General features: G+C 38.9%; 1 protein-coding gene across 2 annotated transcripts; it reads right to left on the bottom strand.

Annotated features, from left to right (window-relative positions):
* Positions 1-26,367, bottom strand: LOC129351624 (protein crumbs homolog 2-like). 2 transcript variants are annotated; one of them, XM_055020571.1, is made up of 14 exons: positions 26,165-26,367; positions 19,779-20,474; positions 18,889-19,084; positions 16,184-16,323; positions 14,922-15,107; positions 14,728-14,841; positions 9,904-10,857; positions 8,486-9,024; positions 7,925-8,090; positions 7,607-7,807; positions 6,946-7,513; positions 6,144-6,248; positions 5,570-5,696; positions 1-4,307 (listed from the first exon to the last, which is right to left on the bottom strand). In XM_055020571.1, exons 1-14 carry the CDS (start codon positions 26,232-26,234, stop codon positions 4,086-4,088), a joined length of 4,284 nt encoding a protein of 1,427 aa, XP_054876546.1. In that variant the 5' UTR covers positions 26,235-26,367; the 3' UTR covers positions 1-4,085. The 2 variants fall into 2 exon arrangements, with proteins under 2 accessions (XP_054876546.1, XP_054876545.1); XM_055020570.1 differs by having other exon boundaries at positions 6,946-7,807.
* Between the last annotated feature and the right edge of the window lie 447 nt (positions 26,368-26,814).

Genomic DNA, 26,814 nt, shown 5'->3' with positions numbered 1-26,814 from the left:
TGTGATTGACAACCACATGTTTCTATTTATACAAAGATAAAACATATAAAATCTATCAATGTCAAACATATGCATCTTCACATAGACAGGTTCAGTCAGTGCATATGAAGAGTTGTCTTGCAAAAGGATATCTTCAAAGACAATGGGCATGATATCAGATCAACACATACAAATTCAAAGCCAAAGAAATGTTGACACATGTAGGCTGAGTTCAAATCAGTGAAACTGATAGCAAGAGCTGTGTAGGCTCTTGCTACACAGCTTCAGGGAACTACTTTTTCCTCTATTGCATAAAAGTGAAACTAGTAGGAACTGTTTCATAGGAACTTCATTTTTACCAAAGCTGAGCACATTATAAGTTTAAATGATCCACAACCATTCTGAAAATACTACATACTTTCATCTTTGAATAATAGTGTAAAATAGCATGTTGTCAATATTGTAAGATCTGAGTCTGCTTCAGTCTGCCAGTTGATCTGAACACAGAGCATCCATACAGCATCATGGGACACATCAGGTTCATGGGTTCAGAAAAACATCAAGGCACATATCAGTGTTGCACCATGAACATATAAGTTTTCCTATTTTCAAATTTTATATTATTTCATCAGTACAGGAATGAGATTTGCAGACATTATTTCACTTAATACAATTAGCCTAACAATTGCTTTTGCAAAATAAACAAACACAGATTTACAGTATAATATGTCAGTAATAAATAACAAATAACTTTGTTTCTTTGTATTCCCTTTATTGCTTTTGATTGCTGTTTACCTAATCAGGTTAAAATGCAACACCTCCTGATGAAAAACTAATATGCCACCATAGATTATGGGAGTAATAGATGTGCAGCAATGTTCTTCTCAGCAATGTTCTTGAAAAAACTGAGAGAAAGAGAAAAAAAAAACTAAGCAACAAAATACAGTTTGGCCTGACTGTACATATATTACATGAATACATATTTACTTTGTAGCAAGAAATCATCCAGATGTAAGAAATACATTAAACACCTCAATTCCAACCAACTTCCCTTTTGCAAGAGAAGATGGCTTGAACAGGAAATGTAAAAAAAAACAGCAACATATTCTTTTATGTGTAGATTCAACACCTTTTTCTTTTTTCAACCAGACTTTTGGCATTTTGCTTCATTCTCTCTAAAACTACTCCAATATGCAGTCATTTACGTCACATTTGACTCATGTAAAACACAATTTACATGAACAACTTCAAAAACCAGATGTTTGTAAGATAAAACAAAGTCCAATAGTTTTATATTGTTTTGTTAACACCTGGGTTCACCAGCCCATTGTTGCTCTTATTTCATCTCGTAATACATAATTCTGATGTTTGTTTTTTCCATCAATATATAAGTAACTTCTTCTGCAGAACCTAGTTATCCATGCCATAAGATGAGGGTAGTGACTTGATTTCAAATGAGCACCTTTCAGTATCGCAAAAGCAGTTCTTTGAATGATTTTGAGAAGTTATCAGCACCAGAGAACAGAAGAAAAAGGCAAGCAAGTTATGGGATTTTTCTGGATATGGAGACGTACAGGAGCATGTTGAAATAATTTCCTAATATTACAAAGTAGCTAACATGATTCTTCTTGTACTAATACAATGCCTGTCAAAAAGTAAAAAGAACATTGTCAGGTTTTTTTTGTTAATAAGTCGTCAGTATCACACCTGGAGGAGGCAGCGGTCAGTTTGTCCTCGGTTTGAACAAACCAGTGCTATGAGCAGGACCAGATCAAAGGCAGGCATCAACATCAAAAGTATTTCCTAATTCAGCAGTGTTAGGAAACACATTTCATCTGTTTATTCATTTTTCAACCAATCAACCAGGCAAAGTTTGTTTACAATTTTAAACCCTTGTAAAATGAAAGTTCAACGAACCTCACAGTGACTGAAGCAGGTTAACTTCCTGCTATATTTTTATAAGCCACAAGTTATTTATGAAGTTACTTTTCTTCACTTTATCTGTTGTTGCATTTTTACGGATCGGATGAAAGCAAAAATGCATAAATCATGTCAGATTTCAAAGTGATAAGGTGCAACAATATCATATAAAATATTTGTTCAGTCCATATGGCAGTCCAGCATGTTTTGATTTTGATCATATTCTTAGCTGGTTCTCCAAACCCAGGTTTCCCAGGTTTCTGTTCACTGTAAGGAAGATTAGAACTAATCTGTTGCACCCCTCACACCGGTGCCTTTTCTCAGCTCTGTGTTTTGTAGCAGCTTCCTGATCACATTCCTCTCATGCAGCGGAAGGCTGTCAGGTTCTTCAAATGGATTGTTTTTTCAGATGCACACTTTAAAGTGTAGCTTGAAAATCTTGAAGTTACACAGAATTTTTCCACTCTCATTACACTTAGTGAGGTGGTTTAGTTTGTCATGGCATTATCACACCACAACAATTACTCTTTATTAAAGCAGATTATTTTTCCTACATAAGCAGCCTATTTGCAATTAATGACAGTGTTTTATGTCTGATCAACAGTAGATATATTTTTCTTCTCTGGACAAGGCCATGCCAGTTTTTTTTCCTATTTTGAAGTTGTCATAAATAATGGTTGTACATCAAATTGTTGAACATACAAATGTACACAACTATGATTTGATTAAACTTAATATCCCCTTTTTGAGCATTTTCTGTCACACTGACCACAGCAACCGTATTTTTAAATAAATACTTCAAATATCCATATGAAAATATAGAAAAAGATTCAGTGACTTCAACTTGAGCAGTTTAGATGAACATTCAACCCAAAACACAAAAATGAGGATAAATACTCAAACTAAGTAGAATAAGAATAATAGGTAGCACGGTTAGCCTATTGAGCCCCACAGTGTTTACTGAATAATAATACAGCTCAGGATGTCCCAGTCCAATCCCAGGTATCGCCTCAGAATTCTGATCAGATTTTGACATGTTCAGTTTGCCTGTTCCTTTTTGTTTGCCTGTCATTTCGCCTTAGTTGTATTCTGCATAGTAACATTTTGATTATCATTGCAGATTTTCTTGAGTCTCTTAAAGCTGTATTACGGTTTCTGCGTAATTTGGGGGAGATTATGCTTAGAATCTAAATATTTTTTTTGTGCTTTTTGCCCATTTTTCTTCCCCCATTTTTTTTGCCCATTTTTTTTGCCCATTGCTTTTTGCCCGTGATCTGCTTTGTGTGCCAAGTTCAGAAAGTTTCAGTGCGGGACACAGAAACACCTGTCTGCAGTTTCTGAAGCAGGAGAAGTGTATTTGCCTTAAACTGCAACAAAATCCACTGTGAGCTAATTTATAGAGTGATAACAATGACCAACCATTGCAACAAAGCACTCCACTGAATTGAGTTTATTAAACACAGATGCATGTACATCTACGTACATTATACGGATGTACACATATATATCTTTATATTTGCAGATTGTCACTTTGTTTGACATTGTTAACCTGTGTTAGAGCATCACATAATAATTGCAGATTTTATTTTAACCAGATGGGGACTGGGCTGATACCTGTTCTGAAATGATTGGGACATCCCTCTGTGCAGCAGTAAAACTTTGTAGACCTTTCAATTGTGAGGCAAAGTTCTCACAAGTGAGAACTTTGTGAAAACTTCTCACATGAACTGTAAAATCATTCACACAGAACGATTTTATTCTCAAAGCTTTAGGAAAAATATATCATCTGAAAAAAAATGCAGAAGAATAGAAGGATGAGTACAAGAAAATAGTTACAAGAAAATAGTTAAAAAGTTTTAAATGATTTTGCTTGTCAAAAAAGCTGCCAGGACTTGTCAGTAAACCGACTGTTGTGCAAATTTCACATTATATAAAATACATGGAGAAGCTTATTTCCCCTCAACAGCCATACATTCCTCATTCTTCTTTGTCATTGTTGGAATCAGCAGAAAAAGGTTTTTCCTTTGTTAACCATTTAATGACGAATCCAGTAGTTTCTCCAGGCAGTTTATGACATCTTCCACTGTCTCTTATTTGTGGTTAAAGCAGTATGATACTGCTAAATATTTCTCTGGGGTTGATATGCATCCTTTGGATGTAAGATAGCGAGGTGGCAATGTAAGGCTTTAGATCAGCCTCTCCTCTGGTGGCACTTTGAGCACACTACCCATTTCCAGCCTGGCACCGGCCACCTCCTGAGAGCTGGGGCTGTACGTACCCTCTGACTGCCGCTTCTTTCTTGCTGTCATGATCAGGAAAAACACAGTCAGGATGGCTAACAGCACACACAGGGTAGTCAGAGGGATGGTGACTGCCAGCCAGGGAACCCTTTCCTTATGCTCTCCTTTCTGCAACAACAGCACAGAGTAATATTTAGAACTAATTAAATGAATTTCAGCTCTAACTTTCATCTGCAGGTGGCAGTTTCAATAACTAAGTGTTTATGAAAGTTTAACCAAGCCAAGTAATGTTTTGATCAGAATAGCAAGAATAGCTTGGTTACACAGTTCCAGCAGATATTGTTAATTTTCCAGTTCAGGTGATACCTGCTTTTCCTCCAAATGTAAACAGTTCATAATGAGTATTTACAGTCACTATGACTTTAGTCAAGACTTTAGTGTCATCAGACGACAGGACATGTCCCTAAAAATGAATGTTTTTGTGCTTGTGTGGATTTCCAAACTATAATCTGACTTTAGATGTTTTTTGTGAAGTAAAGACTTCCTCTGCACTGACTGAAAGGCCTTTCAACACACCGTGGTACAGGACCTGTTCTCATGTAGCATCATGCTGTGCCATTGCAGAAAAAAAACACTGTAACTCTTCAACAGGTAGCAATTTGTACAATATTGTCTGTAGCTAGACGTGCTACATAGAATGACGCTGCCAAATCCCACACAATGAAAAGTTCATTAGCTAGCCAGCCAGATAGCACAACAGTCTGTTACATAACAGCTATGAGAGTCTCTGTCGCAATAGTAAGCCCACATCTCAGCAGAAAACATTTCTTGGTATACCTATGATGTTTGATATTATGGTTGTCAGCTTTGACCTCGGGCACCAGTTGTGCCAATGGAAGAGTTAAGTTAAAGAGCCAGTCATCACTTAAACAGGCATTTTCTCACGGCACTGCATATGACTGCAAAAGCAATCATATGCTTTGTGGAGTGACATTACAGACACATTAACAATTCACCTATTCAAGGACATGGTCTGGACATGGTCAAGGACATGGTCTGACTATAAACAAGTGAAAGAATGGGTTCAGAACAAAGATTCAGGAGGGATTCAAGGTATGCTGTCCAAACATTATACCAAGAACACAATATCTGAAAATGGAGCTATGCACAATCACACACTTATTTATAATGTTATAATGTTCATTTATAATGTTTATAGAACCATCTTATAATACTTTTATTTGAAAAGGAGGCAGTGTTAGAGTTTCATAAAACTGCACTTGATGGAGGTCGAGTCACTGTCTCTTTAAGCAAGATCTTTATTCAAAGCAACATTAGGCATTATCCTTAGCCAGCTATGTCAAAATTTTAAACTTCAGTCTCTGAACATCAATAAAAAATATTCAGCTTGCAGAATGCATCCAACTTACATTGCTCTCACACAGCTTGCCACTGAAGCCTGGGACACAAACACACTGGAAGTGGTTGAGTCGGTTTAGACAAGTGGCTCCATTTTGACACGGACTGGACTCACATTCATCTATTTCCGTCTCGCACCTGAAACACAACAGAAGGTTTTTTGCAAAATGCTGACTGACAGGGTGGAGGCTAACACACACATGCACACGCCCATCACACACACGCTTTTTTGTTTACATGCTATCTTTGTGGAGACTTTCCACTGACTTCTATTTCTACACCAAAAACAGCATTTGTCGTTGTGGGGACCAGGCTTTGGCCCACAAGGATCAGTGAGTCCCCACAAAGTCTCAGAAAAATAGACCCCACAATGTAATATGTGTCAGAAAAATAGTCTCCACAATGCATCCAATATATGGTACACACACTCCTTAACCCTCTCGGGTTCAAATTACTTGAAAAGACTGGCTAAGTTGTTGCAAATCTGCAACACCTGCCTGGAGAGGGTTAAACTGGCCTATATCAGAAACACACTGTGCTAAGTGGTGAGTGTGCAGTTAGATTTGTATAGTATGAAGGTCTTACCTGATGCTGGTATATCCAGGTTTGCAGGTGCAGTTGCCTCCTATGCAAACCCCACCATTGAGACAATCCTTGCTTGCATCACAAGTTACTGGAGGGAAACGCCATCTATTAGAAATGTACAAATGCACAATTTATTTCCAATGACACTTTAGTACATATAAAAACACAATTTTTCTTCACCAACAAATTTGTTGGACAATATCAAAACATAATGGAAAGTACAATCACTTGGCAAACTCTAAATAGATCACCAGTTCATCAAAGTTCAACATGGACATTCTATAGTATAAACGCTAAAACTTCATATTTATGGATGATTCAGAGTGGCTAATTGTTCTAACATGCTATCCAGCTACACAAATGTCTGATGGTATGATAGCATCCACAAATCAAGATTGCACATAGTAGTTCAGCAGGCTAAAGTGGCTTTAACCTGATATTGTCTGTACCTCATAAAGTGGCATTGAGCAAGTGTGATGTTGTGTCATAGTTCTGTTTTTAGCTACATGTATACATGTTTCTTTCACATGCATTTACATATGTCTCAATTTCAGACATGAGAAAACAACAATGAACCAGTATTAGATGTAAAATAAATATTGTATAAATGCTGATTTATGCTGTATAAGAAAAATTAAATGAGACACGAAGAATTTGTAGAGCAACTAATTTTGCTGTGGCTATTCTATGGCAAGTTCAACATCTACATGCAGGATTCAGAATGTAATAGTGGATTTTTTTTTTTTTTTTTGCATTTTTTTATGCAGATATCTCTGAATGTTACATTAAATAATGTACTCACTGGCAGCGCGTGCCCTTGTACCCAGGAGGACATGAACATGTATGAGCACCAGCAATTTCTTCACAGATTCCTCCGTTAACACAGCTGAACTCAAGACAGTTATCCACTTCATTCTGGCAGTTAATCCCATCATATCCAGGATCACATGTACACTGGTAGTCTGCCATGAGGTCTGTACAGGACCCATAGACACAGGGAGCTGAAGAGCACTCATTTATTTCTTTCTCACACAGGTTGCCTTCCCATCCAGGGCTACAGCTGCAGTTAAACTCGTTAAAATGGTCCTGACAGAGTCCCTGGTTAAGGCAGGGCTGGGATTCACAAACTGGTGCACCTTGACATCCAATGATTGGCTGAAGTCCACTGATCAAGGAGAACTGGCTTTTCTGAGGGGCATCTGGTACCTTTTGAAGAGGCAGGTAGACACCACCTATTCTCATTTCCCGTAAACAACCAGTGTAGTTTTCTGCCAGCCAAACTTTGCTGTTATTCATGAAGTTGAGATATCCTCCAACGCCAAAGCTGCCACCAGCCTTCTGCCCATCCACTACGAGGTGCCAACGAGACACTGAAAAGAGAGGGTTGACCATACTGAGCTGGATCTGGTGCCATGCCCCATCTGCAATGGTCCTGTCACTCATAAAGGCCAGCAGTTCTTCACCTGGCCCACTGTCCAGCTTGACCAGGAGGCTGGAGTTTAATAAACCCAAACAAAAAACCTCATCTCTGCCTTCAGAACGCAACAAGATTCCATTTTCATCCCGTGTCCGTATGGCCATGGTGATGTTGGTCACAGGGTTCAGCAGGGAGCCATTGGCAACAAACTGAAGAGAATTGTGCTGAAAAGCAGCTTCTGTTAAACCTGTAAGAAAACCAAGTAAATGTTCCAAGTAAATGTATTAATAAAATTAGCCATGTTGTGTTTTTAAGACACCATGGTTGATTTAATAGGTAACATGAGAAAAGTATCGCTCCTCACATTCGTAACCATCTGTTAGATCCACACAGATTGCTCCTTCAAAACATGGCTTCTCAATGCACCACAGGCGGGTTTCACACAGCCGGCCCGAGAAGTTACTGGGGCACACACACGTGAAGTCATTCCAAGTGACCTGACATTGTCCGTTATTTAAACAGGGGTTATCCTGTGAACAGAACACAGATTGAGGGATTAAATGATCAGCAGTAGAATCTCTCACCTTTTGAACCTACCTCAGTAAAAGCTGTGCAAGGGATTAAATGGTGACTTTCAGATCAAAGGATGTCACAATCGAACACAGTCAAAAGGGTAAAATGAAATCTAACACACTGAGTCAAAAGGGCCTTTTTAGGCCCTTTACATGATTCCTAGTTAAATAATAGCAGGTGGAGAATCAGTGTTTTTTATCTGTATCAACCATAAAAATAAGGGAACAATCAGGAATTAGCATGATTCATATAATAAAATAATATTAAATACAACTTCTCCACTGTTGTTCATCCACTTTTTGTTGCGGAGCTTAGATAGTCTTTAAAATGGCCAGCATTCCTTCTCTTTTACCTTGCATGAGTTGTCACTGTGACAGCCTTGAAGCACATTCACCTTGGTGGATTGATAAAGCTCCAAACCCTCTAGATGATCCCCAGAACTCATTTGTTTGTCATCCAGCCGCATGTCCTGAAGGCAGCCCTTGAAGTTTCCACCCCAGGCATTCACGTTCCTGCCTGCAGGGAGCCCTCCAATAAATGCCACATCTCCTGCTTCTACGCTCAGGTTGCCTAAGGCACGGTGGTTCCCCGCTTTAGGAAAAACCACATGGCCATTGATAATCTTTATGGTCACTAAATGACTCTTTCCATCAGTGACTTGCTTAGCCTCAGACCGCAGAGTTGTGTGAGGACTGTAGATGGCAACAGTGCTTTCCTTCAGATAGATCGTAAGATAGGACTTCCCCTCTCGGTGGAACTGCAGAAGCAGGCCGCTGTGTTTTAGGGAACGCATTAAAAAGGAAATGGTAAAGTTTTCTCCATGGCTGTTGGAAATGTTGACAGAAGAGTAGCTGCTGGTGTTCTCATGGCCAAAGGTCAATGACTGGTATTCTGAGTTGGGAATGGAAAAAAGAAAAGTGCAACTATATTATTTCAAAATATTGGCAAACTGACCACATATATAAATTGGACAAGCAAAAGACCTAAAAGGTTCCACATTTCGCGTTGTACAGTTTCAGAGAGAGCTTTACATTCAGTTGTTATAATCAGGAATCGCACCATAATTTGGAGTGTTCAGTTATGGATTTGAATGTTTGTTTCAGGGTGTAAAAATCACACAATATACAACTGTAATGATTTAAAGAAACAAGAATTTGACTATATTCTGGATTTCCCCATCCCATATAAGTTAAAAATTACGCATACAGGTTCAAATATATACATCTTCAATAGTTCACATCCTGTAGGAGGTTATGCCAATGCCACATGGTTTTTGCAGCTATCAACAAGTTTCTGCAAAGAATTATGACTGGATATTTGGCAGCCATATCTAAAAGCTGCAACCATTCAAAAACTGACTCTAGTGTGAGTGATTCTACAGTGGAAACAGAAAATTGTTTGGTTTGAAAGCATGAAACATCCTGGTATTCGTGGTCAACAACTCAGAAATCACGAGTCAAATAAATTGTTTACATAAAAAAAATCAGTGTTTGTAAATTTGTGTCTGAAACTGTGTATAACTTTAAAAGAGCAAAGGCATCTGGGTCATTAGGAAGTACAAACCACCAATCAAAGCCACTCTAAATTTCACTGGGAAAAGCTTTAAGAAAAAAAAAAGATCTATGAAGATGCATGTTTCAGTTCCTACATCTGCCTTTGTGTACAAACGTCTGACAAATACTCACTTTTCCAGCTACAGGTAAGTCATCCAACAAACCATGCACATTATTTTATTAATAAAACAAGTCTTTGACATAAGTGAACTATTACCTTTTTCACAGCGGCTGCCATAATATGGGCGATGACACACACAGTTTGCACGAACCCACATGTCCACACACTGTCCTCGGTCCAAGCAGACGCCCTCAGAGCACCAGTCCCTTTTGGAACATCCGAGTTCCAAGCCCTTGTTTTCCTCCCTGATGAGGTCCTGAGGCAGCAGCAGTGTGTGGTCAACTTTAAGGTCTTCCATACAGCCAATGAACCCCTTCCCACTGGATAAGTGAGATGAGTAATTCAGAGGTATTCCTCCTATATAGAGCTGTTGGAAAAATCTAGGCTGTAGGAAAATCAGATGGTTGTGACCGTCATTCCTCACTTGGCATTCTTCTTTACAACCAGGTCCTGCCACAGTCAGAACCAACCCATCATCCATAGTTACAGTCACCTGATGCCATTCTCCATCATTGACCGGGATGGGGTAAACTACCTTCAATACCTTCTCTGAGCTCAACGTAGCCTGCAGAGTGCCGTCAACTAGCTCCAGGGAGAGGAAACGGTCCATGGTGCCCCGGTAGTACAGCAGCATGTTGGGTAGAGTACTCCTGAAACGAAGCTGCATGTGGAGTGCATAGATTTTTTCGACAGCCTCTCGTTTTGTCTTGTTGTCGAAAACAGGCAGCTGCATGAGAACATAGCCCTCTATGTTGAAGGAGAAGGTGGTTAGGGTGTTGCAGCGTTCTCCGCCCCAGCCAGGGGAGCACATACAGATGTAACTGTGACCTCCGGCAACATTTAATATGGGGATGCAAGTTGCCCCATGCTGACACTGATGCTGCCGGCAGCCAAGCAGCTTCACGTCACAATCACGGCCCCCCCAGGGTTCCTGACCCCGATCTGTTGTGGGGCAGTGACACCTGTAAGAGTTGGCAGCATCCTCACACGTGGCACCATTCTGGCAGGGATTGCTGTCACACTCATTGATGTCAACCTCACAGAGAACACCTTAATGAAAAAAAGCACTAACGTTAATGTTGCTCATAAAACTCTCATTGAGAAGCATTAAAAGGGTGTATTTAGGTAAAACTGTAAAGTCTAACTATGAATCAGTAACAATATGTGTCTAGGAAGTCAATTACCATTGACAAATACAGATAATCAGGCAGTTCTGGTTACTGTAAGGCATCCATTGTCCAAATAATTTGAATATGAAGAAATGCAATATTAGACATCGATTAGTAATCCAGTTAAATCTGTATCTTTTTTTTTTTTAATGAAACAGTCAGCTGGACATAGAAATACTGCACTAGATACTTGTCAGATAAACCCACTGACACAGTCTGAACTCTAATTACAGATTGTCAAACTGGTGTTGTTGAGAACTTCCTCTTTAAATTCTGCGTTAGCAGCGTTGGCAGGAGCAGTCAACCTGCATTAACATTGTCCTTAAAAATACACTGCAGTCAAAGAGCTCTGCAGCCCATCTTCTCAATGCCAAAACTCCAACCTCTGAATCAAAAAGGCTAGAAGTTTTCTCCACTGTTGTTGCTTTAAAAATGTCTGTTCATCATACCTATCAAGCATTGTGCCCAGTAGCAGCAGCACAACAGTGGCAGTGGCAGCAGCATCAGCCGCCTCCCTTCCATGATCCTCCAGGACAACTGCCAACCCACTCCTCTCACTAGGGATAGCAGCAGAGACACAACGAGGTCCGCTGCCTCTCTTTCTCACTTCCTTTGCTTTGCCTCAAACTGTTAGGCAGAAGTGATTACAAGGCTGCCCTGCCCACCTTTTCTCTTCCTCCCTCTGTCACCCTCCCTTGTCTTTCCCTGAAAATGTTCTCCCCTCCCTTTCCCACTCTCCTGACTTCAGCTCAGCCCTGGCACAGAGCTAAGCCTCCATCTGGCTCCTGTCAATTGACACGAGGAATGCTTCAGTCCCTCCCACAACTCTTCCTAACATACATGGCAACTAACAGTAGATATTGTTTGGGAGGACCAGCAGGAGGTGCTCCAGGGTCAAACTGAGGCAGACCAAACAGCGTATCTCTGAGAAGGTTCAGACATGGTGGATAATCACTGTTTATCTATTAGTTTTGGTCGACTATTTTAATATGAAAGATTGTTCAAATGCTTTTGTGAATAAACTGTGTTTTCACAAGCAACCTTCATGGTAAAAAAGGTTCATAGAATACTCAAGAGCATTGGAAGTTCCTCTGTCTTAGTTCAAAGCCACTGCTTGGTAAATGAAGGACATTAGGAGAGTCAAGGTTTCAGCTGAGCAATAGAAATCTCTTTTTTCAACTCTGTAAATTTTTCATCAGCGTTACATCATACTGTCTTTTTTACATTTAACAAGGTCCTTTATTTTTTTCCACAGACAGGAAATGGGATATGTTGTAATCTGTTAAAGGTAAGAATTTGTCCCATCAAATAAACTCTGCTGTGGTTAGGATGTTAGAATGTATGTGCAAATGCCAAGCTGATCAAAGACCACTCCAAAATCAGGAAGTGAGAAGAGCATTCTGAGTAAATACAACCAAAACGAATGCACTCGTAGGAGAAATGGCTCCTGGTCTTCTGTCAAATTTACTCAGTCTTCTGGAGAGAAACGTTGATGTACTCTTTCCCACTGTGCTCTTCTTTTTACATGTGGGAAGCAATGCAGACTCACCTCACTATATTTTATTTTATTACACTCAACTCAATGCAGGGTTGCCTAAAATTACTTCAGTCAATCACAAAATGATAAACAACAACTGAGGTAATGTTAGTCTTCCTGTTCACTCTGTAGATTCCAGTACAGAATGGATGCAACCTCATCAGGTGAAACAATGCCGACCACCATGGGTGAAAAATATGTTAAAAATATAAATTTTTTGAAGTAATTATGAGTTTTGACATATCACAAATATCAATTCTTTAGTTAGGAGGAAATTACAACATATTTAGGCCAAAATGTTCAACTAATCATAGAGCCTTTTAAATTTTGTCCCTGCAGGATTCTTTAGAATGTGTGTAAAAGACCAAAGCATTTGTTCATAACAACAACAAAAAATTGTCGTAATTCAGAATGAATCTTATTATTTGTTGTTGTAATACCAAACATAATCTAAATCTGAAACACAAAGTTATTTCTATCTGTTTTAGAAAAATATGTACCAAGACAAATTGGAGATTTTTATTTATTTATTTTTTTTCTGTCTTGTTTAGTTAATCATTGAATTGAATGAAATTTAAAATAAATGATGAGAAGAATTTGGCCAGGAAAAAAAACAAAAATCAGATTTTCAAGATAAAAGGGTAAATAATGAGGCCCGTAAAAAATTTTTTAACCCTTTAACTGTCCCAAATGCCCCATAAACACTTATATGCAACTCAATAGGTCCCTGAGGATGGCAGCATAATAACTACAGTTAACACTATAAAATGTCTTCAAAGGTTCTTCTGCTCTTCGCAGCTTTGTAGAAAATCCTGGCTGATAACTGCAGGACAAATGAACTGAAACAGGTTCGTGTTTTGCTGCTTAAAATGTCCTGTTTTCATCAGACTTTAATTAGGGTCCTAAGCAGCTTTGCTTTAATCCTCCTCTGACAAGTTTACTAACAGACCCCACTTAATATCCAACGTGGATTCCTGGCATATGGCTCCATGGACTGTCTTTGTTGTTTGCTGCAATGTTTATCTATAACATATGCTCTCTCGCCCTTCATATCCTCTTCTGTGCTGTGACCTGCACATCTCAAAGTCATAACAATATGGGTAAACCAGACTTTTATTCTTTGGATAGAAACTGACTTCCTTGGACTGGAGTCAATATTTTAGGGTCTTATTTTAGGGTCATCGGCTGTTCTGTGTCTTTCTGTTTTGAGTGTTAAAGTGACTAATCTCTTCTAATAAGGAATTAATGGGTTGACTAGCCATGAGAAATAATTAGCAAGAAGAGGATTAACCCTTTATTGACTGGTTGAGAAGTTTCTGGAAACTACGGGAGCTATTCTGTTCAGAGTGCCTTGCTAAAGTAAAAAAAAATATTTCTAAAACTGATATGAGATACAATGACACAGAAAATGTCGAAAAACAGTTATCTGGTGACTGTCCATAGTTCAAACACTACAACAATAGAGACTAAAGGGGGATCCTTAAATAAACATAATTAAATAAATTAATAAATACTGGACTGGACAAATTGTTTGATCAAATTGGGTTGAACCTAAATGACTGAATCTGTCTGTAGACTCAACTGACTTTTTAGTAAAGTGCTTCAAGACCACATTTGTTGTGAATTGGTGCTTTATGAAAAAAGGGAATTGAAATTATTATATTTTTGCAACTATGTGGCTCAGACTCATAGAATCAGGGCTGTTCTTAGATTTTTACACAGCCTTGCTGTTTTGACTGTTTTACTTAATATTCAACATGAATATTACTTCATTTGACAAAGTGTGAATAAGAAGGCCCTTTTAAAGCAACTTTTAAAGCAACTTTGCATCAAAAGTGTCATAATTTTATGACAGTTCATGACAACAGTCATAGACATCCATAAAGACTCCTTCATGTTCATAATAAATATTATGTCACATCACATAAAATAAAGTGTTACCTAAAAATTTATAATCTATTATGCATTGTTTTTATACTATCCTATAATCTAATTAGGGCCTCTTCATTTTTAGTAGATTGGAATAAAACCACTGGAAGTGAAAGAGGTGTACTTTCTGTTTCCTATACGTTCAAACAAATATGGCTCTTCCACTCACACTGGAAAATAAATGTTTGATTGCGTTAAAGCAGACAGCCATGTGCTGGGTGCAGCTCAGGATACATGTTCTGTTCGGAGGTGAGATGAGGACAGCAGATAAGAGGTTTCTCCTACCTGTGAAGCCCTCTGGACACACACATCGAAAGGAGTTGATCTGATCCTGACAACTCCCACCATGATGACATGGAGCAGACTCACATTCGTCCACATTGACTGTGCAGTTATCTCCTGTTAGAGGGACACTTTGATCACAAACAGAGACTATGAATAAAGAAAAGTGAATATTTTGTAGATGATCTGAAACTTACCTGCAAATCCTGGCAGGCATTGACAAATGAACCCAGCTGCCACATTGTAGCTGAAGTTGACTGTTGTCAGTTCAGGAAGCGTCCCATAGTTCTGGAAAATGGAGCGCTGGAAACACTCTCCATCATTTTCACATGGATGCTGTTCACACTCGTCTATATCCACCTGGCAGTTCTCTCCTTCATAACCTAAACATTCAAGTCGCATACAGTAATGAACTATTTTGCACTGATCAATACCTTGTTAATCTGCAACATTTAAGTTTTAGAAAATTGTAGCTAAATGTTTTTTTAGTCCAAATTTGTACACTGTCCCTCAGCAAATTAAGTTATGATGAGTAATTAAAAATAAAAAATAGCTTTTAATTGTACATAAAGTCCTTGTAACTAATAGCATATTTTAAGTTCAAAATAAACACATAATATTGCTAAAAGTGTTGCATGTCTGCCTTTACTCACATGAATTTGAATGACCTCACATTTTTAATTGATAGGATTTATTTAATATCATTGTGTTATTATGGGAATCACTCATCATTCTACCAGAACAGTATTTGTAAAGCCAGACAGTGATGTTGGATGAAAAATCTTGTCTAACAATTTCTGCTCTAATTCCAAAAGTGTTGTCAGGACTTACAAGTTCTTCTGAGCTAATTCCACACAACACTTAACACAGGCTATATAGAGACAGCCTCTATATGAAGACAGAGACTATCCCGTAGTGGTTCTGAAAGATGTGGAACCATAACATTGTCCAAAATTTGTTGGTACGCCAAATTTGAAGAGTTCCTTTTAGTGGAACTAATGGGCTGTGTCTACCTCCTGAAAATCAGCCTCACAATATTATCCCTCTTCACCAAACATAATGTTTGCCACATTCCAGTCAGAGACGAGTCATTCTCCTGGCAACTCCCAATTCCAGAGAGACATGATTTAGAGAACACAGCTCTGCAGCTGGATCCAGTGTCAGCTTGCTTTACACAACATTCCAATGTTGCTTTCACTTTGTCAAAACTCAACTAACAGCACAGTGTGGAATAGAGTTAATACTTTTGGTGACATACTGCGTTTTAAAGGAATTGTTTATTAACTATTCCACCTAACCTGTACACAACATGTGTTGTGTACATGCCACACACGTTGTGTTGCATTTACATGCCTGCTTTTAATACTTAAATAACATCTTTCAACGTGTGTCTGAATGTTTCCTTGCCCTGAGGTGGGCGGTTTATTTTCAGGCTAGTTTGTGTTGAACTGTGGTATACCTGGCCAGCAGAGGCACATGTACTGGTTGATTCCCTCTGAGCACGTGGCTCCATGCTGGCAGGGATCAGATGCACATTCCAGGATGTCGTTTTCACAGTGGTCCCCGGTGAAGCCCGTCCCGTCACAGTCACACTGATAACTAGGAACAAACACACACACAGAATGGTCATAATCACGTACGATTTTACAAAGGAGGGTTTTCTTTCAGTAATAGCCTTCTCTGTTGCTTCTCCATAGCCATCACCCCACAGAGGCCATGCATGCTAAATTTAACTCAAATGTAGCATAAAATGTTTCAAAGTGAAGCATAAAGCTACTCCCAAAAACAAATAATGGCGCCAACATTTTATGCTATGTTAAGCAGGGAATTGTGCCTTGAACCTTGAGTTTTATATAATAGGTCAACACTTTGTAAAAAGTAATCTAAAAAGAGGGCTATGCATTGTATTTGAGCTCTTTATTCTGATGCCCCTAAATTAAAGCTGGACAGGATGAAACAGTAATTCACAAAATAGATTATTACATTTATATCTGATTAAGTAGGGAAAGTATGTACTGTATACTTTGCCATATATTTTATAATGTTACAACCTGTATTAGGTCTTATGTGATTTACATAGTGAAGTTAAAAGAACATAATTTTCAAAATCCTTTACTGGTAAAAGTTGGAAAACCTGTGGCATCCATTTACATTGAGACAGTTTGGCCTGGCCAGTGGTCAGATAGTGTGTGTGTTTTTTTTTGTTTTTGCTTTTTTTAAACCTCATGAAACAGAGCATTACTATCAACAGCTTGAAATGTCAGATTGAGTCAGTCTGATACTTTGCATACTAATGACAGATACAAGCGGCACCTCTCAGTTTGAAAAAGAAAAGAAAGGAAGAAAATAAGTGATTAAAATTGGTCAATATACTATAAAAGGGAGGGATAGAGAAGAGTGAAAAATTTAGAGAGAAAAAAGGAAAAGTACAAAATTCAGCCAAGGCTGAGTTCATGACACACACTGGATTCCAGCTAAAACTAGCATAGTATTTATTAAATCCTTCGTATGCAATCTGTGATTCTAACACGCCAGGTTTTTGGAAGCTGTCCAATGACTCATCAAGACGCTTAACAATAAGTGGATTAATTCTTATCCAGGTTCAACTTTACAGTCTGCCCTGCTGCCTCAGACAGACAGGCTGCAGGATGTGACTCTGACACAGCTCCTCATTATGATGCCTGATTCAAACACCAATCTTTGGTTACCAACCCTTTGTTTTAAACACATCCAGAAAGTCTCTGAGTTTCTATTTATTTTTTTCTGTTCATTACTTTGAGTCTGTGTTGCTATCAGCTCAGCTGTGACTCAGTGAATAGAATAGTCATGATGCATTCAGATGGTTTATATTTGATTCCAACTCCTTCCAAATGTTGATGTTCTCCTATGGGAGTTCGCCCGGATTTGCCGGGTTGCTAGTTTGATCCTCACTCCTCCCGGCTTGTCTGCTGGTGGTGGTCAGAGGGCCCAGTGGCACTGGTGCCTGGCAGCCTCACCTCTGTCAGACCACCCCAGGGCAGCTGTGGCTACTATTGTAGCTTGCCACCTACAGTGTGTGAATGTGTGCGTGAATGGGTGAATGACTGAAGTATGAAAAATTTTGAGCTCTTCTGGACATGATAAAGTGCTGTACAAGTTCAAGCCATTTACCATTTTTTGCAAGGCAAGATTGCTTCCGATGTTTTTGTTGAAACTGTCACACTATGTCGTGACTTGTGACAGTATAGTAATATACACGTAATTTGTGTGCTAACTAGAAACAACCAATCAGAGCCAGGAGAGCTCTTTAACATGCTAGGGTCCAAAATATTCCCTCCGCTTGTCCCTGTCGGCTGAGCTTGTCCTGAATACTAAGACGAGTTAGCATAGCCACCGATGACATCGGACAAATGGTTTTCCTGTAACAATGAATTGTTTCTTTGCTGTTAGCACATTTAGCAGAACGTTGATGAGGTTGATTGACTGTGCAAATATTCTCCTCCTGGCTCTGATTGGTTGTTTTCAGTGAGGAGTGGTGATATTACTACGACAATAATAGCTTGGGGAAGTATTGGAGGAGACTTATTTTTTTCATATTATAAAGTCACAACATTGTGATAAATTAAGCAAATATGTAAAAAACATATTCTTATAAAAGTTAGTTACTATGCCTTTAAGTGTGGGTGCTTGGGAAGTGTTGGGGGGAGTTGTTTGTGAGACGAAATGGTAGAATGTGGCATTGGGTGGTCACTATGTCTATATAACATATACATTTACTGTTAGCATGAATTCATATTCTGGGAAGAAACCAGATAACCTACTAAACCTTGCAGTATAAGAACAAGGAAACTCCAAATTTGAAGGATTTGGGAAAATCCCCATATTCATACACGGATATGGTGGGCCGTGTATCCTTCACACCTCATTGAAAAATGAGGGTTCAGAAAACAGCTATTTGAGACCAAAGCACCAGTCTGAAGATTTTTGTCAGTTTTTGGTAAAAAGAGAGAGAGTAGACAAAAACAATTAATTACAAAAAAGGAAATTATAGGTTTTTTTTAATTTATCGGGTGATTATTGAGTTTTTGCTCAAGCAACAGGTCTCATCACAGTTAAGGTTGGAGAAAGTCTGAGAACAAAATGTCATGAGTTGAAGCTCAAAAGCATGGCTTTTCGTAATCTTACCTGTTGACCCTATCTTTGCACTTGCCCCTGTTCAGACAAGGGATGCTGGCACATTCATCAATGTTGACCTCGCAATCCTGGCCCTGGAAACCTGCCATGCACTCACACGAGTACAAGGCAACATGGTCTTGACAGGTGGCGCCATTCTGACAGGGAAGAGACTCACACTCATTGATCTCCTCCTCACAGTTGATACCTGCAGAGTACCAGAGAGAATGAAACAAACACCATGCTTCATAATCCCAAATTATGTGAAGCACTAAACCCATGAGAACAACAGGACTGACAAACTAATGATGGTACAACAAGTATCTATTACAGATCAAATGTGTTTTCTCCTGCAAACATTTTCATTTTTTGATGAATTATATACAAGTTAAATGTGGTTTTGTAACTGCTATAAATCTCTTCTGAAATGAACACCAATCCAAACTTTATGTTATAAGGTTCAGAAAAGATACAGTACCTCTGTTTTGATTCTTTCTCTATGTCATAGACAATAAATCCAGGGATTTACTATCTTGTGAGAATATTGTGTTGTGGGACTGCATGAGATCAATGACTATGTGTTCAGTTATTTTGAGTGGTCAGCAAATCTACACTGTTATACAAACTACACATTGCCTATTTTCCACCAATATAGGAAGTGTGTAGTTTCAAGAGAATATAATATAATTTTGACAAGATAGAGCAATAGATATTAAAGATCAATAGATATTAAAACATTGACAGCACTCTCTCTCTTTTTACCACTAAAAGCCAAAACTGAATATCACAGTTTATGAAACTGTGATAAACTGTAAACTGTTTATGAACAGTTTACAGTTTATAAAACATTTTATGTATTGATCGCATCCTTTTTAAAAACCTACTTTAAACTACCACATTACCTTTAAAACCTGGAGTGCAGTCACACATGTAGTGATCCACCAATTCCAGACATGTGCCATTGTTCTGACAGGGTTGTGAGGCACACTCATTTATGTCAAGGTCACAATGATAGCCCTGATATCCAGGCACACAGAAACACTGGTAGCCATCAACTATGTCTTTACAGATGGCTCCATTTTGGCAGGGGTCAGACCAGCACTCGTCAATATTCTCCTCACAGTTATTCCCTTGGAATCCAGCAGCACATTGGCACTGAGGGCCCTGGTCAGGGATGTCCAGGCAAGTAGCACCATTCTGACATGTTTCCTCTGAGCAAGTGGCCATGTTCTCCTGGCAGTCGTCACCTCCCAGACCAAGAGGACAGTGGCATGAATACCCATTGACTTTGTTCACACAGTTGGACTTCACACCACTGCAGGGGTCATGCTGACATTCATCTACATCCTGATCACATCTGTTTCCTGTGAAGCCATCTGGGCAATGGCAAGTGAACTGTTCAGTCCCAAGTTCACTGGTACAGTTGCTGCAAGGTGCAAAAATACAGGGATCGTAGAGTTCATCGCAGTTTTTGCCCATGAACCTGACTGCTCCTTTGATGCACACACACACATATTCATCCCCGTGGTCCAAACATGTTGCACCATTGTTGCAAGGAGAGGATAAACAGCTGTCTGCTGCTGCTGTGCACAATAATCCTAAAAAGGGAAAGAAAAAGAAAAGAAAAGAAACAAATCACAAACGTACAATCTATACATTGTATGAGTGATAATCAAGTAAAACCAAGTAAAAGCGATTGTCTAAGTGCCTTTGTGAGATCTTCTAATTTCTAATTAAGTAACTGGGTGGTTTGCTGATATGCTTCAGAAAAATACTTTTGGTAGAACATGTGAAATACCTGCACCTGGAAGATGTTTTGGCCAGAGAGAACAAACTGTGCTTTAAATTCAAGAAGTTACAAGTTGCAGTCTTCCAATTATTTAAACAATAAAATACTGAAAGAATTCATTACACATAGAGCAAGGATTCCCCCTGTGAATACTGGTGGGCAAACACTGCCAAATATTTAAGAAAAACATTCATGTACACAAAAACTATTAGACCTTATTTTGATCAAATTAAAATGAAATAAAGAAATAAATTTAAGTCAAATTAAGATGAAATGAGGTTGAAAGTGAAATTTTGAGCCTCGATTGTCTACAGTAATGCAACAAATGTTTATATGTGTAATGAGTCTGTAGAATATTTCACTTAATTTTCCAACTGAATAAATGAATTAAATTGTGCATTCTATAAAATTCAAATCTTCTGAGATTCATATATTGCTGCTGTTAACAACAACTCTGGTACTTTGTTGCACCTCCTCTGGCAACCATAAACCTTTGCAGTTTTCTGAGATTGGAAACCTCAATGTCCACTTCCGCATTTCCTGCTGAGTGTCATGAAGGAGTATCTGGAAGCCCCTATGCTCTAAACCAACCTCAGACTCTTTAACTTACAGAACAGACTTGCTCAGATGTTTTGCTTAGAAATCTGAACTATAGGAGGAAATTAAGACATGAAAAAGATATGCTGTTCATCACAAACTATCGTTTTAGTTATGTTTTACAGTAACAATGGTATTAATCATCTCCAATTACATAATCTAGTTGAATAAAGAAAACTACACTGCTTACGTTTTGTCAAATACTTACAATTTTATGCTCATATTGTAATTTAAAATGTAGGCATGTTTGTTCTAGATTTCTGCCACTTGGATAATATCAGCTCACTCTCCTCTGGGCTTTATGCCAGATAAAAATCAAACATGTCTGACATGTTATGGAAATGTTAGAGTTTTCAGTGTTTATCAATTAAATTCTATACAATTTTGTCCTTATGTTTTAATATTCCACTGTTGCTAGTACAATAGTCTGCTTACTGCTGTAACACTTGGAGAGGATTAGAAACCAATCTGATGATGAAGAATTACCACCAGCGCTTTTCTATAGACATATGTGTAGAGCAGATGGTGTTAAAGATAAACCTATTACAGTGTCTGTGTCAATAATGAAAGTTTTACCCACTTCATTTAATGTAAGACAGTAGAAGATAATGACAGTCACACACAGAACAGAGTTTATGATTTAAACTGTTATGACAACAGATCAGTCAATTCAGGTGATCCAGTTATTTCCACGGTTGAAGGTGCAAAAGCCAGCACAAAGCCATGCTGACTGTTTCTAATAACATTTGTAAAAGATTAGATCACTTCCAGTAATTTCAGCCCAACTGAATAAGTGGATTAAATAGTGGACCATGATAGAATGCCACCTGTGCAATAAGTCCAGTCATAAAATGTCTACAGATGCAGCAGGACGAAAGTCACTGGAGACAACAGAGACTCAGATGTGAAGTGGTATATTACGCTAAAATATTACGATATCACAGAGAGAGTCAGCAGATGCTGAGGAGCATGCAAAGTCAATAGCAAGAGACTTCCAAGCTTCATGTAACCTTCAGATTAGGGAAACAAATTTAAATAGAGAGCTTCAAGAAATTTGTAACCATGGTTGAGCAGCTGCATCCAAGACTTTTAACGTCAAGTCCAAAGCAGGACATTGGCTGGAGCAGTCCAAAGTACACTTCCATTAGATTATAGAGTATACAGAACTTTGGAACAAGAGGTCAGCATTCTGTCTGGCAACTCAGTAGACAAGTCTGGATTTGACTATTGCCAGGAAAACAACGCAGACATGGAAGAACCTTTCCTGCACAAAGTCTCTGTCCTAAATCTAATACACCTTTGGACTGAACTGAAGGGAGACTATGAACCAGGCAATCTTGTCCAACATCATTATCTTTAAATAATCATCAAATTTTCCCATAAACATACTCTTAAACCTGTGAAAAGCTTTCCCAGAAGAGCTGAAGCTGTTATACTGCAAAGAGTGGGTTGACATCATGTTGAATCCCATGGAATAGGATGTGACTCAAGCTCATATGTGTGTGAAGGAAATAAGTTGAACAAGTCTAATTTAGAGGGAAGAATCTGAACTTACCCAGTCAGCCATTTTTACCCTTGTGGTAAAAGCAAAGTAAATCTTAAAGTACATTCTATCTTCAAACCATTCTGCTTTTATAATTTTCTGGATTTAAAGGCCAACCTTCAGAGATAAGGCACTTATATGTCAGGCAGGTCATTCCTGACACCTTCCTCTCCTGCCATCTAACAAGACAATTGATTTTTACCACTGTGCTGCTGGTTGGGTGGATAAAAGCTTCCCAATTACAAGGGAAACACCGAGCTTTTCTGTAAACAACATCATCAACAGCAGTAACAATGCCTTTATGTCTTCTATCTAACACCTCCATCCCTTATTTTCCACTGTATGCACTTTAACACCTCCACTTCCTTTCACTGGCATCTCCTATCAATTCCACCTAACACCAAACCTTTCTTCTCACATCACTGTCTCACTTCTCCTCCCCTCACATCCCTGCTTTTCATACCCCATAAAACTTGGGATATTCTATATATCACTATCAGTTCACTATATCACCTACACTTTAAGAACATACAAGCTTGTTAGGACACTGTTCACGCTTGGTCAGAGTTACCCTGAAACAACAGACTTCTAGGTGCACAAGGATATGTTTTAAAGAAGAGGCATCCTGGATGGAAAGCAAAAGCAGCAAATACAATTAGAAGAGATCATCTCTCCTTTTAAACTCGTTCTGAGATCAAATTTATTTTATATTTCTTTTTGCATTGTTGAACTCTTCTGTCTCCTTCTTACCACACAAATCTTAGACGATTCTCTCTAGCAAAGATGCTGTAAATCAAATCATGGCCGTCTAATCTCATGACCACCGCTGAAGGGTTTTTAAAGGCAGCAAGGCTTTCCTCACTCCTCGCCCCATCATCCAAGCTCAATCAACGCCTCACACATTCCAGTGCGATGATAATGGCCCCTCCTTCACCCACCCTCCCATCCCATCCCATCCCAAAGCACTTCATAGATCACTGCTGGAGTCTGACGGAGTTCAAACCTGGCACTGACTGGTACCAGCATCTCGAACCAGCTGTAACACTAAGCAGAGCTGCTTACTTTTAGCAGGTAGGATGTCAGAATGACACTCACCAGAGGTCTCTGCATATCTTAAGAGGTGTGTGTGTTAGGAGGAGGGGGGAGGTAGGGCCAACTGAGTTTGACCTAACACATTAACCCCCCCTGCTGTGGGGGTTTAAAACAAATTCACTTTTAAAGTCTTTGCTTCTACTCGCTGTGCAAAAAGTATTTTTCATATTTTAATAAATGTCTAATATATATATTTTTAAAAACACTCCAAGTATTGAATAAAGCTTTATTAGCGTCAGTACAAACATGTCTGATCAGTTAGAAACAGGACACGCCGGCTTTAATGCCTATGGAAGGAGAAAAATCTCTAGTGTTTATTTTATTTTGCTAATAGATTATATTATTTGATATTGGAAATACCAGCTACAAATAAAGGCTAATTCACCCCATTTCTTATACCAAAAAACTGCAGATATTTAATATTCATTTTAGTTTATGAAAAACTAAAAAATACAAGGGGAGATTATTTGTCACAGAAAACATTCCTCCATCTGAGCAAAAATCTAAATAACTCCAACAATTCTCCCTGAGCTGCTGATTGAGGCTCATAGGAATTGGATGAAAGTTCAAAACAACAAATACACAAAACTTTTTGTAAACTATATCAATTTTTACACCTTCACAACCTGACCTGTCAGGCCCCATCATCTTCCACAAACTACTTAGGCTTTATAGATTACTGAAGGATGTTTCAGAAAAAGAAATTGGTTCTGATGTGCAGAGATGGGATTCACCTCACTTTGACTGAAACGCCAAAACAAGAAGAATCCAGTTTCCAGAGCAGACGGTCTGAACAGATGGAATGAACTGGTTTGACTTGGACCTGATAATTTTATATTCAGTCCTCTGACATCACTTCATTTTAAAGGTTCTGTGGTACCTTTGAATTGAAATTAATTAACTGGGTTTGAATCAAGTGGAACTGAACTGAAACAAACTGAAATGAACTGATTCACGTGCAGGTGAAAGTGGCCTGCTATGTCTAGAAGAAGAATCAGCGCGGTTCCTCCCAGAGACAGGGGAGCCCCAGGATAACGCACGTTAAGCTCAGAGGAATTTTATTGAATCACGACATGAGACTGCCAGCTCCACCAGGCCAAGCTTTGTCCTCTGGAGGCTCCACAGCAGGTGGCTGCTTTGTTTTATACAGAAAAAAAAATTCCTAAATCCTTTTGGACCCAGTCAAAGTCTGAGACGTACATCCTTTTGTCTCCTGTGGAAGCCTAGTGTTTCATTTTGGAGGCAGAATATGGGCCTTGTTTTAGAAACCAACTGTTGCTTTTCCATTAAGGAACTTCAGAGCTTTTAGAAGTATTTTCTGGAGAGTTTATAAAAGTTTGTCCCCTTCAAGTGTTTCTTTCTTTGCAAAGCTCTAGTTTAGCATTTGGATCATCCTGCTCCCATCAGGCCAAATTATCTTAGAATTAGTCACAGTTTCACTTTGACAGGCTGAAAATGACAGCAATTACAGTAATATGTGTTTTTCCCATATTTGAAGTTGCTGTTGTTCTTTAAGTTGGACTTTGTGAAGGCTAATCACTCTGAATTTAATCAACATTTTCTGCTTATTTTATGCTTCTTATTTTATTTTCCTCACCTCAGCTCTGCATTTTCCTTTAAAAAACCAGCTCAGCCGCACAACTCCCTCCATGCTGCTTAACGTCTATTGACCCCTCTATTCAGAGCTGAGACAAAAAAAACCAAAAAAAACTGTGCAACAGTGCAGCTGGACGCCTAACATGTTTCCATGGTGACCTCTGACAATGCCACTCAGATCCAATCAGTGCGTTCGGCGAGGCACCATTCATACAAGCCTAAGACGCCTCACACAAATGAAGGTCACGGGAAAAATGGCTTGAGAGGGTTTCATAAAGCTGCTGGGGTTGACTGACCGCCCCCCGTACACACACACACGCCGTGGGTCACCACATGCTGTAAATCAACATCAACCATAAAGTTAGTGGGAAAAGTCAAATAATGTTAAGTCTTTCTGCCAGGAGAATATTTGCAGATGTTGGGGGGAAAAAATTGTTTTTCTTTTTTTTTTATTTCACAGAAACCATTCAAAAAGCTGACAAAACTAAATAAAAAAAGACAACTTTCTCGACTGGAAGAATCTAAATAAGTATTTTAGTTATCAAACTAGAAAATACTATGATCTCACAGAAAAGTTGTGCCAAACACAAACATACTACAGGTTAAAAAAAACTTCATTTAACACCTGGAAACCCGGCTGTGATGTGATGAACGGCTGAACAACCACGTACCCAGCTTGAACATCATCATTGTGATCAGCACCGTCCTCTGATATCTGGACCAAACTCTGCCAGGCTCCATGGTGACCAGGCTGCTGGTGTCTCTAGTCAGTGCAGGTGGATGATGAGAGACCACCGGTTCTCCATCCAGGCTGCTTCAGGTTAGCTGCAGACAGACAACAGCAGCCGCTCCATGCTGGACCACTGACACTGAGTAGGAGTCTGTGTGAGAGAGTTGTGGACTTTTCGTGTGTGCGTATGTGTGTGTCTTGAGGGTCCAAGCAGGGATGGAGTAAGGGAGCGTAATCACCCCAGCAGACAGAGAGGGAAGAAAACCAAGGGATGGAGTCAAGGATTGGATTCATTGTCTCTCCTGACTTGCTGACAGTTGTAACTGTCTCTGCAGGTCAACGGTGCAGTGGATCTAAATTCAGGCTGCTGCAAAGTGATCACAGAGCTCAAGCAACATGTTATCCAGTTTAGATTAGATGGAAGATTTGAAAAGCGAAACTGATTCATTTTCTACTAATTTTGCACCCTATGTTTGTTTTGAAATATTCAAATTAAATTCATTTTGCTCACTAATTTAGAATGTAAGTATACATTTATTAAGGACAATTATTGAGAAATGTGATAAAATGGAAAACATCAATTGACTTTTC

The sequence above is a fragment of the Poeciliopsis prolifica genome, unplaced genomic scaffold (genome assembly GCF_027474105.1).
Source record: "Poeciliopsis prolifica strain line A6 unplaced genomic scaffold, Auburn_PproV2 SCAFFOLD068, whole genome shotgun sequence".
NCBI classification, from domain to species: domain Eukaryota; kingdom Metazoa; phylum Chordata; class Actinopteri; order Cyprinodontiformes; family Poeciliidae; genus Poeciliopsis; species Poeciliopsis prolifica.
Note: the sequence above shows the minus strand (reverse complement) of the source record. Positions and strands in the feature narration are given on the sequence as shown.

Excerpts from the sequence above, each read along its gene's own strand:
- LOC129351624 (XM_055020570.1), bottom strand. The coding sequence starts at position 26,234 with ATGGAGCCTGGCAGAGTTTGGTCCAGATATCAGAGGACGGTGCTGATC. Across the intron at positions 20,475-26,164 it reads AATGATGATGTTCAAGCTGG|GATTATTGTGCACAGCAGCA; the intron begins GTACGTGGTTGT and ends TTCCCTTTTTAG. Across the intron at positions 9,025-9,903 it reads TGGCAGCCGCTGTGAAAAAG|AATACCAGTCATTGACCTTT; the intron begins GTAATAGTTCAC and ends TTCCCAACTCAG.